Source organism: Capra hircus (genome assembly GCF_001704415.2).
Source record: "Capra hircus breed San Clemente chromosome X unlocalized genomic scaffold, ASM170441v1, whole genome shotgun sequence".
NCBI lineage: Eukaryota > Metazoa > Chordata > Mammalia > Artiodactyla > Bovidae > Capra > Capra hircus.
Genome location: NW_017189516.1, coordinates 45312472 through 45328442, shown reverse-complemented (window position 1 = coordinate 45328442; position 15971 = coordinate 45312472). Strand labels below are relative to the sequence as shown.

The 15971-nt window shown below is 40.8% G+C and overlaps 1 protein-coding gene across 1 annotated transcript in view; it reads left to right on the top strand.

The window, feature by feature from the left end:
• The window catches only part of POLA1 (DNA polymerase alpha 1, catalytic subunit), a 283316-nt gene that overhangs the window by 89876 nt on the left and 177469 nt on the right, over nucleotides 1–15971 (top strand). Inside the window, exons 27-28 of the mRNA XM_013976637.2 lie at nucleotides 14897–14929; nucleotides 15668–15760. Of these exons, the coding sequence (XP_013832091.2) occupies nucleotides 14897–14929; nucleotides 15668–15760 (126 nt within the window). The remainder of the gene's footprint in view (nucleotides 1–14896; nucleotides 14930–15667; nucleotides 15761–15971) is intronic.

The following is a 15971-nucleotide window of genomic DNA, read 5'->3' as shown; positions in this document are numbered from 1 at the left end:
AGCTTCCATTTCCAAAACACATACCAACATTAAAATAATGCTTACTTCATCATCTGGTATTCTCACTTTCCTTCACATCAGGTATACCCATAGGCTCCTCCCACCCCCTGAGCCACAGCTGTCTGTTCTGTCAAAACTGGTTTGCTCTGAGGTCAAAGGTCCATGAGAATTCTAAGACATTTGATGTTACCAAATCAGTGACCAAAGCGATTGATTTAATCACATATGACTTAATTTCTCTCACAGGCTGTGGAGGACACAGGGGAACCCTTCCGTCATCGCTCCTTTTCTTTTCTTGGCTAACTATGAACCGGAACTGCTAACAAATGGCATCAATCTATACCTAAGGAAGAAGACCCTCCCCTCTTCCTAATGCAGAAGAGAGGCAGGAAAAGGATGGTTATTGTCGGAGTGACAAGAGGCTCTTTGCTTGTGAAGTGAACCGATTGATGTTCAGTCTTCCTGTTGAGCTCATTGCTGCCTCAAGGAGGGGAGCCATCACAGAGGTCTCACTTGCTGTTTCTTGCCCCTCAGCTGGTAGCTGTTTTGGTTGTTCATGAGAAGGCAAGGTGCTCCCCCCTTTGACCTTGTTCAGAGGCTTAATACAATTATTTGTATTAGGCGCTAGCCACCTGTTAGGATCATTCTCGTTAAAGGTCAGTATGTGGTGCCTCGGTGTCTGACTGTGGAAGCGTGCATCAGATTTGCCAGTGGCGACTGGTTTTGTGATGCCTGCCAGTTGTGACAGAAAGAATGGAGATCTGATAGTTGGAGAGGAAAGGAAGGTGTTGGAGGAGTAATGAGGGATCAGGAGACCCATGGAGCATCATTACTGTGGTTGGAGTGCCAGCTTGTCGCGTCTCCATTTTCTCCTGCTTCCCCAGCGTGAGCTGTGCTGTCTGTTTTGATGGGCTCTTTTATTGTCTGCACACTGACACTGCTTTGATTTATTCATATATTGCATCTCTGTTGAGCATCAGATTTCTTGTATCTGAAAACTCCCCACATCCCCTATGTTGAGTGTCATCAGTTCTAAACCCCTCTGCCTGTGAATTCCCAGCCTGCTCCTCTTCCCAGATTTACTGTCTTACTGAGTGGCTGCCTCCCCAGTTGTTAAGCCAGGAAAGTGGGTATCACCCTCGACTCCTGTTGCTTCCTCATGCCCCTAGTCCAGCCAGTCACCAGATCTTGTAGATTCCACTTCCTAAATACCCATGTCTCTCTCTCCAGTGCAATGACAATTATGTTATTCAAGACTCATTATTTCTCCCTAGACACTGCCTCTAACCACCGTCCCCCCTCCCCACCCCATGTATTCTCCACAAGTTTTATAGTCAGAGAGACATCTCTAAACTATCAATCTGATTCTGTCACTCCCTGATTTCCAGTCCTTACTGGGGCTTATGAAGCCCTTGACAGTTGGGCCTCTTGCCTGACCTCTCCCCACCTTCCCAAGCATTCTTTCTAGCCTCAGCCGTATTTTTTTTTTCTTGTTATTGCCGAAAAGAAGAATTTTAAAAGCTTAATTGTCTTTAATCATTGAATTTCGTTTGCCTTCCTCACCCTATTATTCCCTATAGCTCACCTTCACCTTGTTTACAGTCAGCTTCCGTGCATTTTCTCTAACTTCCACCCAAAGGTGCCTGTTCTGTATGCATATACATTTTTTTCAGTTGCCTCTTTGAGTCTCTCCTCCATTAGCTAGTACACACTCTAGAGGGAAGGGATCATGTCTGAGTCACTCACCTTTGTGTTCCCTCCACCTAGCCTGTGAGAACAGCTCAGGAAGTACTTGTTGGTGAGTGATTACTACTTTTTTGAGGTTCTAAACAGAAAATAACAGCACTTCCTAGAATTTATATCAAATTCTTGAGCCTTGGCCACATTAGAGAGTTGAAAAGCAAATGAAGTTCAGAAGTAAAGGGGCTTTTCTTTTTCCTTAGCAGTGATTAGCCAGATCTTATATAGCTTAGACATTGGTCTTATTTCCTCTCCATATTCTGCGCATCCATCCTAAATGACATTTCTCAACTTGGTATTTATCTTTTTTTCAAACTTTTGTAGTTCTTCCCAGAGATAGCATAGAGGATGATGGGACAGAAGAAAAAGTGTTTGATAAACAGAAACATATTATTTTATTAGTCCTTAAATGTAGAGAGACATTATAGAGGCATGCCTGAGTACATGTGCAGCTCGTCTGTCTCTGGACAGGTAAACACAATCACATTTCTCCAAATTGAGACCTTCTTTCTGAAAGATTTTTCTTTAAAGTGGGAGCCCTCCATATCTTTTAAAATTTAATTTTATTTATTTTTATTTTTTTAATTGGAGTATAATTGCTTTACAATGTTGTTAGTTTCTGCTGTACAACAACATGAATCAGCTATAAGTATACATATATCCCCTCCCTCTTGAGCCCCCCGCCCCAATCCCACCCCTCTAGGTCATCACAGAGCACCAAGCTGAGGTCCCTGTGTTATACAACAGCTACAGGAACACTCTTTATTTTAATCAAAACTAGCTCTTAGAATCCAAAGAAGGCAGTGGCATCCCACTCCAGTACCCTTGCCTGGAAAATCCCATGGATGGAGGAGCCCGGTAGGCTGCAGTCCATGTGGTCGCTACGAGTCGGACACGACTGAGTGACTTCACTTTGACTTTTCACTTTCATGCATTGGAGAAGGAAATGGCAACCCACTCCAGTGTTCTTGCCTGGAGAATCCCAGGGATGGGGGAGCCTGGTGGGCTGCCGTCTATGGGGTCGCACAGAGTCGGACACGACTGAAGCGACTTAGCAGCAGCAGCAGCAGCAGCAGCAGCAGCAGCTCTTAGAATCTGTTTTCTGAACTTCTAATAGAAAGGGAGTGGGCACAAGACACCATTTTATAAGGAGTTGAGGTGGGAGGGTATGTAGAAAGCATGGTCCTTAAATAACAGAATTTAGCGTTTAGCCTTAGTATGGAGCAAGGAAGTTCCTCTACCTGACCCCACCCCGGCCAGGTGTTAAGCTTAAAAAGCTCTCCCTCCTCTGACCTCCCTTGGGGCAGAGAATAACGAAGAACAGTTCTATGACTGTCTTGTCACACACCAATCCTAAAAAGCAGCTTTCTTGAAATCAACAGTGTTTCCACCAAAATGGTGACAGCAGTGCCTTGACCACTCTCCAGCTTGAGGTTGTCCTCTGGACCACCAGTGAGAGGCTTAGTAACAGTGGAGTGGGAATCTGTGAAATCTGCCACTGCTCCAAGTTTGCTTGGCAGATTTTCCCATGACCTCAGTTATAAAGAAAATGTTGCAGATTCTGGAAAATGCTAATGTCCTTTTTAGCCATAAGTATTATCTTGATTGCAGTGCTTCAGAATTGCCCAACTTCATTATCTGAGCATAGCCAGCCTGACGCCTTCTTCTCAAATAGACAATTATGATCAATTAAGCACTTTCAGGCCTTATAGAATACTTAATTTTATTAGTCAATTATTTGTGCTTTGAAAGAGTTAATGGTAGCTACCCAAGCCATTATTAGAAATTAGAATGTCCCAAAATAGAAAGGCTATTTCCTTTGTGTATGGCATTGCAGTGGAAAATGCCAAGCATAGTTTTTACTGAGTTAAAGGGTGAGGGAGGGCAGGGTGGGAGAGAAAGTTACATGTAAATCATTTAGCCATTAACCTAATGGGTGGATTTATAAATCCTATTACTATAAGCCCTTTTCATTTCCACTGAGGCCTGGTGCATGCTTGATCCCACTAATGTAAAATTCATTCCATCTAAGTGATTACTAAAGTAAGACACTTTGAGTCAATTTTCATCAGGTTGTGCGAAACTTGCTTGAGTGCTGATGTTCACTACAGCGCGGACATAGTTTGGCCGTGTCTTAATTAGCGCCCCCCTATCCCCCCACCGCCACCCCCGCCCCCGCCATGAGGAGTCAATCAGGGAACCAAATCGTGGTGCCTTTTTTCACATGTCTGTTTTTTCTGTGAGGGAAGTACACTGGAGGGACAAGAGGCAAAACCTTTGGGTGGGGGTATTTCTAGCCTCCTGGCCATCATGTGAATTCTAGAAAATTGGAAAGCTCCGTTTTTATGGCTCATTGGAACATCTTCAGTGGCACTTATATTTAAATGAATCAAAATTTCTAAATTGATGAAATACATGGACCCTTTTCCTAGAAAAATGCATGTAGGTACACATTCAAATTTTTCCTTACAGTTTTGAGGATTTTCAGATTTATTCACTTTAGGTTAATATCTCCTGCTCTAGTTTCAATCTTGTCTTAGGGTTTCCCTCCCCCCCCCCCCCCCCGCCCCGCCGAGAACTTAATATTTAAGAATGCAGGCCCGTACTTGAACTCTTGTATGTGAGTAGATTTGGCTCAAGTGCGCTTTAAAGCCAGCTCTGCAAGCTCTCCAGGATCGTGTGTCAGATATAATCCCATGCATGGCAATAATGCAAGTCCAAGTGAAACAAACAAGATGTGAGTTTCTAAACTGGAAGTTGGCCTGGAAGAGGAATACAGCATAAGAATGTTGTGAAATGAAGGTTTCTTTAAAGGTGAGAACAGAATTTTTTAAAAGTCAGTATGTAAAGTGGATTTTTAAAAGTCCACAAGATGAATAAATTTGGGGGGCAAGAAATTAGAAGACAAGAGAGAATTTCACTTTTCATATATTTGACAAACCCATACTTTGTGGGTTTTTTTTTTTAAGTTTTTAGATCAAAATTAGGACCCTGTCAGATTTTAGGGCAGTAATTGAAAGATACTCATAAATATCATTAAATGTGTCTCTTGTGGAGGAGAAACCTTTCAGAAATCTTTGTTTATTCAACGTGTTTTATATTCCTTACACATGAGCTATCAGAAGGTTAGGTTGTAAATTAAGGATTTAAAACAAAATCAGTTTATCTGGAAACAAGAGTCGTATGGGAGAGGTACACAGTTTCAGTCAAGTTTATAATTAATGGGCCTTTATCACTGGGGTAGAAATTCATTTCTCTTGAGTGAATATGTGTTTATCTAACATGCATTGTATTTGAAGGTGGGATTAAAACTGATTCACTCTTATTTCTTGCATGGAAAGAGCTAGCATTTAAACGCATGCTGTGTGTGGGTTTAATTGCCACTTTCTGTAACCAGCTTTAGGGTCCTGTTATTATGGAGGTGCATTTATCAATCCATGGCTTCACTCTTCTCACGCTGGACCACTTGGGTCTGCCTCCTCTTACTAGACCCTGAGAAATAAATATGCATTGAATTACTGCTACATGCCAGGCATTGTGTTAGGTTTAATGGCAGAAACATGATCTCTGCTTATAGTTTGCTTGTAGTTTCTTAATCTTACCTTTTGTCATAGAGTCGTATGCTGTGGTATACACAGAATAATTTGGGAGCACAGTGGAGTAACGGTCTCATGAGTATCATTGAATTGGGGCGTCCAGAGAGGCTTTTCTGATGGTATGAAGTTCCTTGTAAAGTAAGTAAATGTTAGGTAATGATAATACCTCACACTTACTGAGCACTTCTATTAATATATCAGAGGCTGTACAAAATAGTTGACATATGTTGTTACATTAAATGCTTATGGTACCCCTGATATACAGAAGCTGCAGTTACTGTCTCCATTTTACAGTCAAGGAATTGGGGGCTTAGAGAGGTTATCTTGTGTGCATGAGATCATGCAGCTTTAAGGAGCACTGTTAGGCCCTGAACTCAGGCAGCGTGTATCAGTCACAGTTCTCCAGAGTAACAGAATCAAAGGGGTTTGGTGGGTGTATGGTGTGTGTGGGGGTGGGTGTGTACGACCGATTGATTGATTTTAGGGAATTCGCTCTTGCAGTAGGTGGGGCTGGCAAATCTGAGATATGCAGGACATATGGGCAAGCTGGAGACCCAGACATATGGGCCATGAGTTGATGTTTAACAAGAAGAGTGGAGTTTCAGTTTCAGTCTGAAGACAGTCTATAGCGGAGTTCCCTCTCTCTCTGGGGCCCCTCAGTCTTTTTCCTTTAGTGCCTCCAGCTGGTTGGATGAGGCCCACATGCATTCTGGTGTGTTTTTTCCTTTACTCAAAGTCTACTGATTTAAATGTCAGTCTCTTGGAAAATAATAATAATACCTTCATAGCAGCTTCTCAACTGGTGTTTCACTACATATCTGCGTACTGTGGCCTAGCCAACTTGACACATGAAAGTAGCCATCACACAGCCTAATTTATTTAAAAATTTTGTCAAAAATTGAAGTATAGTTGGTTTACAATGTTGGGTTAGATCACAGAGCCTAACTTCTGAATCAACACTTTTCACACGCTGTGTAGAAACAGCATAAAGCACGGAAGCAAGAAATGAGTATGGCTTGTTCAGTGTACTCAAAATATTTCAGGAAGACTAGATTGAAAGATGCATGTGGGAAGCATTAGCAGATAAGGGGGGCCCTCAGCTACATCATGAGTCTCAGGTCAAGCTCAGGGGTTTGAATTGCATTTCAGAGAGTATGTTTTTAGAAAGAACGCTGGCCAAGTATGAAGAATGACTTGGAAGGTAGTGCTGCTGGAGACAGGTAGGCTGGGCAAGGGATGAGGGCCTGGATGAGGGAGGGATAGCACATTGACAGGAGGCACGCGCTGGAAAGATAGAGTCTGACTGAGATTCGTCAGTTCATCAGATTAGAAAGGAAGTCAGCCCTTTGTTTTTGTTGGAGAAGCTATTTATTGTGTTTGGAACTGGTGAAGGTTTGGAGAAGATGGTTGGGATTTAGAATGAATGCATGTGGAACAGACAGTTGAATATAGGCCTAGAAAGAGAAAATGTTGAGTTATAATATCACTGATTCTCAGCCAGGGACAATTATGCTCCTCAGGAATCATTTGGCAGAACTGTGCACACATATGCATGGGCATGCATGCTACTTGGCATGTAGTGGGTAGAGGCCAGGGACAGCCTCCATGATAAAGAATTATGCAGCCTAAGTGTCAGTAGTGCTGAGAATGAGAAACAGTGATATATATCTGCTTGTTGTTCAGTCACTAAGTTGTGTCCGGCTCTGCAACCCCAATCAACTGCAGTGTGCCAGGCTTTCCTGTCCTTCATTATCTCCCTGAGTTTGCTCAAATTCATGTCCACAGAGTCAGTGATGCTATCTAACCATCTCATCCTCTGCAGCCCTCTTTTCCTCTTGCCTTCCATCTTTCCCAACGTCATGGTCTTTTCCAGTGAATCGACTCTTCACATCAGGTGGCCAAAGTATTGGAGCTTCAGCTTCATCATCAATCCTTCCAATGAATATTCAGGGTTGACTTGCTTTAATTGACTGTTTTGATCTCCTTGCAGTTAAAGGGACTCTCAAGAGTCTTCTCCAGCACCACAACTCAAAAGCACCAATTCTTTGGCTCTCAGCTTTCTTTATGGTTCAACTCTCAAATCCATACATGACTATTGGCAAAACCATAGCTTTGACTGACCTTGGTCAGCAAAGTGATGTCTCTGCTTTTTAATGTGCTGTCTAGGTTTGTTAATACACTGTCTAGGTTTGTCATAGCTTGCCTTCCAAGGAGCAAGTGTCTTGGAATTTCATGGCTGCAGTCACCTTTCAGTGATTTTGGAGCCTAAGAAATTAAAATCTGTCACTGCTTCCACTTTTTCCCCTTTTATTTGCCATGAAGTGATGAGATAGACACCATGATCTTCATTTTTGAATGCTGAGTTTTAAGCAAGCTTTTTCACTCTCCTCTTTGACCTTCATCAAGGGACTTCTTTAGTTCCTCTTCACTTTCTGCCATTAGAGTGGTTCAGTTCAGTTCAGTTGCTCAGTTGTGTCCAACTCTTTGCGACCCCATGGACCACAGCATGCCAGGCCTCCCTGTCCATCACCAACTGCCGGAGTTTATGCAAACTCATGTCCATTGAGTCGGTAAGGCTGTCCAACCATCTCATCCTCTGTCGTCCCCTTCTCCTGCCTTCAATCTTTCCCAGCATCAAAGTCTTTTCAAATGAGCCAGTTCTTCACATTAGGTGGCCAGAGTATTGGAGTTTCAGCTTCAGCATCAGTCCTTCCAATGAATCTTCAGGACTGATTTCCTTTAGGATAGACTGGTTGGATCTCCTTGCAGTCCAAGGGACTTTGAAGAGTCTCCTTCAACACCACAGTTCAAAAGCATCAATTCTTTGGTGCTCAGCTTTCTTTATAGTCCAACTCTCACATCCATACGTGACTACTGGAAAAACCACAGCTTTGACTAGACGGACCTTTGTTGGCCAAGTAATGTCTCTGCTTTTTAATAAGCTGTCTAGATTGGTCATAACTTTTCCAAGGGGCAGGCAGTGGTGGTTCAGAGGTTAAAGCATCTGCCCGCAATGCGGGAGACCTGGGTTCAATCCCTGGGTCGGGAAGATCCTCTGGAGAAGGAAATGGCAACCCACTCCAGTATTCTTGCCTGGAGAATCCCATGGACGGAGGAGCTTGGTGGGCTATAGTCCATGGGGTCGCAAAGAGTCGGACATGACTGAGCAACTTCACTTTCACTTTTCTTCCAAGGAGTAAGTGTCTTTTAATTTCATGGCTGCAGTCACCGTCTGCAATGATTTTGGAGCCCCCCCAAAATCCCATGTATTTGCCATGAAGTGATGGGACTAGGTTTTCTAAATGTTGAGTTTTAAGCCAACTTTTTCACTCTCCTCTTTCACTTTCATCAAGAGGCTCTTTAGTTCTTCTTCACTTTCTCCCATAAGGGTAGTGTCATCTGCATATCTGAGGCTTTTGATATTTCTTCCAGCAATCTTCATTGCAGCTTGTGCTTCTTCCAGCCCAGCGTTTCTTATGACGTACTCTGCATAAAAGTTAAATAAGCAGGGTGACAATACACAGCCTTGATGTATTCCTTTCCTGATTTGGAACCAGTTTGTTTTTCCATGTCCAGTTCTAACTGTTGCTTCCTGACCTGCATATAGGTTTCTCAAGAGGCAGGTCAGGTGCTCTGGTATTCCCATCTCTAAGAATTTTCCCCAGTTTGTTATGATCCACACAGTTAAAGGCTTTGGCATAGTCAATAAAGCAGAAGTAGATGTTTTTCTGGAACTCTCTTGCTTTTTCGATGATCCAGCGGATATTGGCAATTTGATCTCTGGTTCCTCTGCCTTGTCTAAAACCAGCTTGAACATCTGGAAGTTCACGGTTCATGTACTTTTGAAGCCTGGTGTGGAGAATTTTGAGCATAAAGTATACTAGCTTGTGAGATGAGTGCAATTGTGCAGTAGCTTGAGCATTCTTTGGCATTGCCTTTTTTTGGGATTGGAATGAAAACTGACCTTTTCCAGTCTGTGGCCACTGCTGAGTTTTTCAAATTTGCTGGTGTATTGAGTGCAGCACTTTCACAGCATCATCTTTTAGAATTTGAAATAGTTCAACTGGAATTCCATCACCTCCACTAGCTTTGTTTATAGTGATGCTTCCTAAGGCCCACTTGACTTCGCATTCCAGGATGTCTGGCTCTAGGTGAGTGAGCATACCATCATGATTGTCTGGGTCATAAAGATCTTTTTTGTATAGTTCTTCTGTGTATTCTTGCCACCTCTTTGTATCATCTGCATATCTGAAATTGTTGCTGTTTCTCCCGACAATCTTGATTCCAGCTTGTGATTCATCCAGCCCAGCATTTGCATGATGTACTCTGCATATAAGTTAAATAAATAAGTTGGTAGTGTAGATGTGCACATATTCTCCCAGGGTAGGGGATCCAGAGGTGATCAAGACAAAGTGTCAGGTGTTTTTGTGTTCTGTAAATATGCCCACCCACTGAAAGTGTAATGCCTAAAGTTGTATGCAGACAATTTATGAGAGCTTATGTATTTCTAGTTATTTTACAACTACATAGCCTTCAAAAGTAACCTAGAATATGGTAATGTATTGCTAGTTATCTTTATTTAGTATATTAGTGCCTCCTTTTCATAATACAAAAGAAGTGAATGTGGAACAATGTCCATGCAGCTAGATAAAAGGAGAGGAGATATTGCTACTTGTCAAACTTGGATTCTGTATTTTTAGGTCTGGGAGGAATCCCAACCTCTTAGTTTTATCATTGAGAAAGCTCAGACTTAGAGAAACTAACTTATTGTCACTAGACCTAGAGAGGGAAACTAACTTATCACTACCAAATCACTTACCTTGTAATTGGCACTTGAAACCAACACTCAGATTTCTGACCCCTGACATTTTTTTTTGAACTCACATTTGTATACAAATTGATATAAATAGGTGTTCTATCTTTGTAAAGCATTTTTTCAGCATGCAGTTCTTATTCCCATCTAGCTCTGGGAACTAGGTAGGTAGTAGTATCCCAATTTTAATGAAGGTAAAGCTGAAGTTAAGAGGCAGTGAGGAGCCAAGTGTCTTGGGAATGGTAGAGATAGAGAGTAAGATGCTTATTAAATCCATAGCCCTTGTTCCTTGAACATCTTAGAGAGAAGACACATATTTTAAGGATAACAGAGAATAGGAAAATAGGAAAAAAGTAATCTAATATATTGAGGATGAAATAAAAGATATTTACCAAGCAGAAGAACTGAGTAACATGAAGTCCTGCTTGGAAACTGCTGAGACTGGGAATAGGGAAAGCTTAGATAATGGTTGGATTACCAAATATCATAATATTGATATTTCTTCTACTTTTCTCTTCCTCATCCTTCAAAACCATTCATTTTGCTCCCCCTATTATGCTAATGTATAAAAAAAACTTTCCAGTTTATTTATAATTGTATGTCATCAGTAACAGAAGAATCCTAAAGCCGTTTGAGATTTCACTTGTCATTCTCTTCGTGCACTATTTGTTTCAAATTTGACCTTACCCAGCATTTGCCTAAGTTAGAAGGTTGTTGTTTAGTTTCTGCATCATATATCAAGTGGATTTCTTGTTAGTGGATATTACTATAATTAAGGTATGCTTTTGGAATAAGAGCTTGAAATGTTTTTTTGTTGTTGTTGTTGTTAACTGAAAAGTTGGTATTTTCTCTCTCATTTAGTATTAATAAGCACTGTTTTAGTCTGTAAGAGCATCTAAAAACATTTTATAATCTTTGAATGAATGCATGGTAAGATATTAGTATCCTGTTCTAACAGAAAATAAAGACCCCCACCTTTATCCTGGCCTTGTAAGGAGACCCTGTGACCACACACCTCAGTTGTAGTTGGTCTTAGATCACTGCTATTGTTAACCCCAGAGCAACAAACATGCTTTCTGCTTAGTAAACCACGTTGTGGGTGTGTTCTGAACAAATTATTTTCTCTAGGTAGCAATTTTTGGAGATAAACTTCACATTTCCTTTTTAGTCCCCACTACCCTTCCCCTGTCTTCAGAGGCTCAGATTGGGGTTAAAACACCCTTTCGTATTAATTACTGTTCTCCCCACCCCCAGCCCCACTCCTTTCCTGTTCCCCCCTCTTTCCCCCACCCCCAATGGCACTGCTCTGCAAAGCCTGCCATGATTGATATGATGGCAGTGCTGTCATTCTTCTTAACCAAAAAAAAGTCATTTTTGTTCTAGTTATTTTAATAGAGTCCCATTAAAGATGTATTGCTGACTGAAATACCGGCATGAAGGGCTCTCACTGAGCTGAGCCCAGGAATTAAGAAGTCAGGAAATCGGCTGCTGCATTGCAAGAGAGCCTTGTGTGACACCGAATCTCCTGATTGGGGAGATCATTACTGCTATTATGACTCGACTTGCGTAGGAATTTTAAATTCCATCTGAATGTCAGTAATAACCCTCTTAGCAAATTATCCTGAATAAAATCACGAAGGCATTTTATATAATAGGTGTTGAATTACTGGATAGATTTGCTAATTAAATACTCTTTGTTCTGCTGCAGTTGACATTACAGGGTAAGATCTTGAACAATTATTCTCAACAGCTGTACTTTGTTAAGGGAAAAATTAACCACAAAGTTTATTTTTTTACACTTGAAGTTGGCAGATTTTTGAAATGTGCTTGAAAAAATTCCATCATCCAATTGGTAATGAGTAGATAAATATGCAGGTGTTGCTGTGAAATCAGATAACTGCAGACTGCCTTATTAATGAATTTAGCAAGCCTTTATAGCCCTGTTTTCTAGCTGCTGGCACTTAGAAAATGATTTTCTGTCAGAATGGGTAGCTTTAATATTAGGCTTGTCACTTTGAAATGAACTTATGAACGGTTATCTTGTAATCACTGTACCTTGTGTCCAGTAGACCTTTCAGGATACCTGTGGCTTTTAAAAAAAAAAAAATGCATTTCCTTAATGGGGAAATGTCTGTAATGTATAAGTTTTTGATTGTTGACTTCCAGAACATTCATGTGGAACGGACTTTTTAACAAGGCAGGAAGACATGATGAAAAGAAAATGAAACATAAGGTCCAGCCCAGATCAAGCTATTGACTAGCTCTGTTACTTTGGATAAAATTGTAGTGCCTAGTTTTCCTCATCTGTAAAATGGGGTTTATAGTTTAGCATTCTACAAATATTCATTAATAGCTACTGTGTACCAGGGCCTCTGCTAGATACTAAAAATTTGGTAGCCCACAGAAAAGATGGTGATTAAAACTATTGTCAGAAATTGGTACAACCTATGTGGAGACTTGTTTGGCTATGTTTATCAAAAATTATAAAAAGGTACAACCTTTGACTCAATAAGCCCTCTTGTAGGAGTTTATTTCATTATTGGCAGATTGGCAAATTACATGTATATAAGGATTATTAAAGTGTGGTTATGAAGGCAAGCGTTATGAACCACCTACATTGATTAGTAGAGCGCTAGTTAAATCATGCTTGAGATGTACAGGGGAATACTGTGTAGTCATTAAAAAGAAAAATTAAGACCGCTCTTTACATGTGAGTAAGGAATAATCTCTGAAATAGAGTACTAGGTGAAAAAAGCAATTGCAGTGTATATAGTTCTTTTTTAACTTTTTATTTCAGATTGAAGTATATCTGATTAACGATGTTGTGATAGTTTCAAGTGGACAGTAAAGGGAGTCAGGCATACATATACATGTAATAGTATATATAGTTTTAGTCGTTTGCCTAATTTTCTGTCATTTGTTTGCAAAGCATCCACCAAGAGCTTTCTTCCATCAAAGGGAAACTCATTTTAGTAGCAGCCCTCACTCAGATTGTGTGTGGAAATGGTTGTGAGCTGGTGGCAGAACAGTGTGAGAATGAGTGTGGAGCTGAGAGGTGAATGTTGCCGCTTCCCGTTGGAGGTGTACTCAGGGGAAACACAGTAGGTTTGGTTCATGGTGCAAAAGGAGAGCAGAAGAAATTGGTTAGTGCACTTGTGGAGTTGGAATGAAAGACTGACAGATTGCTCCCGAGATGTTGTACTTAGCAGGAAATAGTTACCTTGTGGGGCTGTCCGTTGTGATGAGGGAAGCCCAGCCCAGCAGGGTGGAATGGTCAGAGGGTGAAGACAACTCATGATAAGTAGTTAGTTTTGTCCTCACTGTGATTACGTTGACTTGGGTGGATCGCATTATTGCTTTTTTCTCAAAGGAATTGTCAAGTGTTTTCCCACAAAGTATTTTCCTGTAATTTAAATATTAAATAATGAAGATGAAGTAGAGGAGAGTGAATGTTTTTTATGAGTTAACTGGATTTTAGCATCTAGTAGAAAAGTGATTGAGATTACTCTGAGACCTATCAGTCAGCTAGCCAGCGGTTTTTTGAGTGCTTGTTAGATGTGAAGACACCCCACTCCAGTACTCTTGCCTGGAAAATCCCATGGATGGAGGAGCCTGGGGGGCTGCAGTCCGTGGGGTCACTATGAGTCAGACATGACTGAGCGACTTCACTTACACTTTTCACTTTCATGCATTGGAGAAGGAAATGGCAACCCACTCCAGTGTTCTTGCTTGGAGAATCCCAGGGATGAAGGAGCCTGGTAGGCTGCCGTCTATGGGGTCGCACAGAGTCGGACACGACTGAAGCGACTTAGCAGCAGCAGCAGTAGATGTGAAGCAGAAACATATGCTCTGACCTCCAGGAACTTGTGGTCTAATTGGGGAGGGGACGGACTGTGGGCTAAAAACTGTTTCCAGGATGGGATTACCATGATCTTAGTCCAGTGGTCCTTAACCCTGCCTGCAACATAAGAATAATCTTGAGAGCTGTTTAAAAAAATTGCTGGGGCCAGGTAGTGGCATTTTAAAAGATCCCAGGGTGATTCCACTGTACAGCCACTATTAAAACCATTGGTTACCCTGATCTGTATTCACCACCACCCACCACCCCCAGGGCAGGAGAAAGTTCTTCTTTTCCTGATAACTTAGAACACTGAGCTCATGAACAACATTGGGCGACTGTACCAAAGGTGAGGTGGACAATAGAAATGGAACACAAGGGGCAGATATAACAGATCCTCTTTAGGTGAGCATTTACAGGGCTTTGTAACATAAAGGACCAGAAGAACAGAAACACTATGAGGTTTGAGCTGAGTTGACAAGGAAGACTCTTGGAGGTAGGAAAAAGAAATGTAAATGAAGTAAATCTCTCTGGCTCATTGGAAGAGTGACTCTGGCTTAGAGTGATGCTTTGAAAGATGGATGCTGATCTAGAGGCAATAGCATGCAGTGACTCAGGCCCCACACTCCGGAGTCAGAGTGCCTGGGTTCATATCTTTGCTCTATCACTTACTAGGACAAATTAATTATCTTCTATCTCACTGTTTCCACTGTTTGCCCATCTATTTCCCATGAAGTGATGGGACCAGATGCCATGATCTTAGTTTTCTGAATGTTGAGCTTTAAGCCAACTTTTTCACTCTCCTCTTTCACTTTCATCAAGAGGCTCTTTAGTTCCTCTGCACTTTATGCAATAGGTTTTTGTAAATTATGTAATGTATTAATCTTCACTTTTTTCCATTTCATTTAGATTTTGATGCATACAAAGGAGATGGTTCAGAAGGTAAGCATTTTCATTGTACAGTAATTCTTAGATACCATACTTGGTGATGTTGTTGTATTTAAGGAAAATTGTAACCCAAACACACTGGAAATGGCTTCTTACGATGCCTGGTTTACATTTATAATCCCTCCTAATGGATTATAGCCTTTTTCTTTTACTAACACTGATATAATCGAACCACTGCTTGAAGCCTATATGTGAGTGTTTCTAGCAAATTAGTAACAGTGCTAATTAGAGTTTACTTCCAGGCCTTTATACTGTATGTACTCTAGTGTTGTTTGTGATGATTGATTTTTTTTGGCACTCTTCATATTCTGCTAACTACTAAGAATTTAATATAGATTTGTGGACCGGGTTGAAAAAACCCCATTTTGTCTCTGCTTTATAAATTGCCCTGACCATTAAGCATGAGGGACAGTTGGTAAATACAGACCCCTCCATTTCCTGGTCTCTTATCTTTATTTTATTCAGTCCTACATTTTATTTCAGTTGAAACTAGATACTTCCTCTGCCACTCTACTGTCTGCTTTAAGAAAATCAGGGAGATTTTTTTGTGTGTTTTTTGGTTTATTGGGGCTTAGTCTTTGTACACTGACAATATGGGCAAGAAGAAGTGTAAACTTTTTAAAAATCATCTGGAACCTGTAATTTATATAACGGAAAATTTTGAGTTTCACTGAGTGTGTGATGGTCATGGTGTTTTTGTTGTTAATTTTTATAATTTTTGCTTTTCATTAGATGAATCTTGAAGTTATTTATGGAGATACAGATTCAATTATGATCAACACCAATAGCACCAATCTGGAAGAAGTGTTTAAATTGGGAAACAAGGTGAGATAATTTCATAAAATTATATGTTTCACCTACTTTTGTGAATTGTTTCTGGTTTCTACATATATGTGTCCTTCTGAAAATGATAATAAACTTAGTGCCTTTGATTCTTCATCCCCTGTTTTATTTCAACTTCTACTCTAGTTATTTACTTTGAGGGCAAAAACAAAGGAAATTGGTTTTTCCATAAGTAATAGATATGTTTTACCTT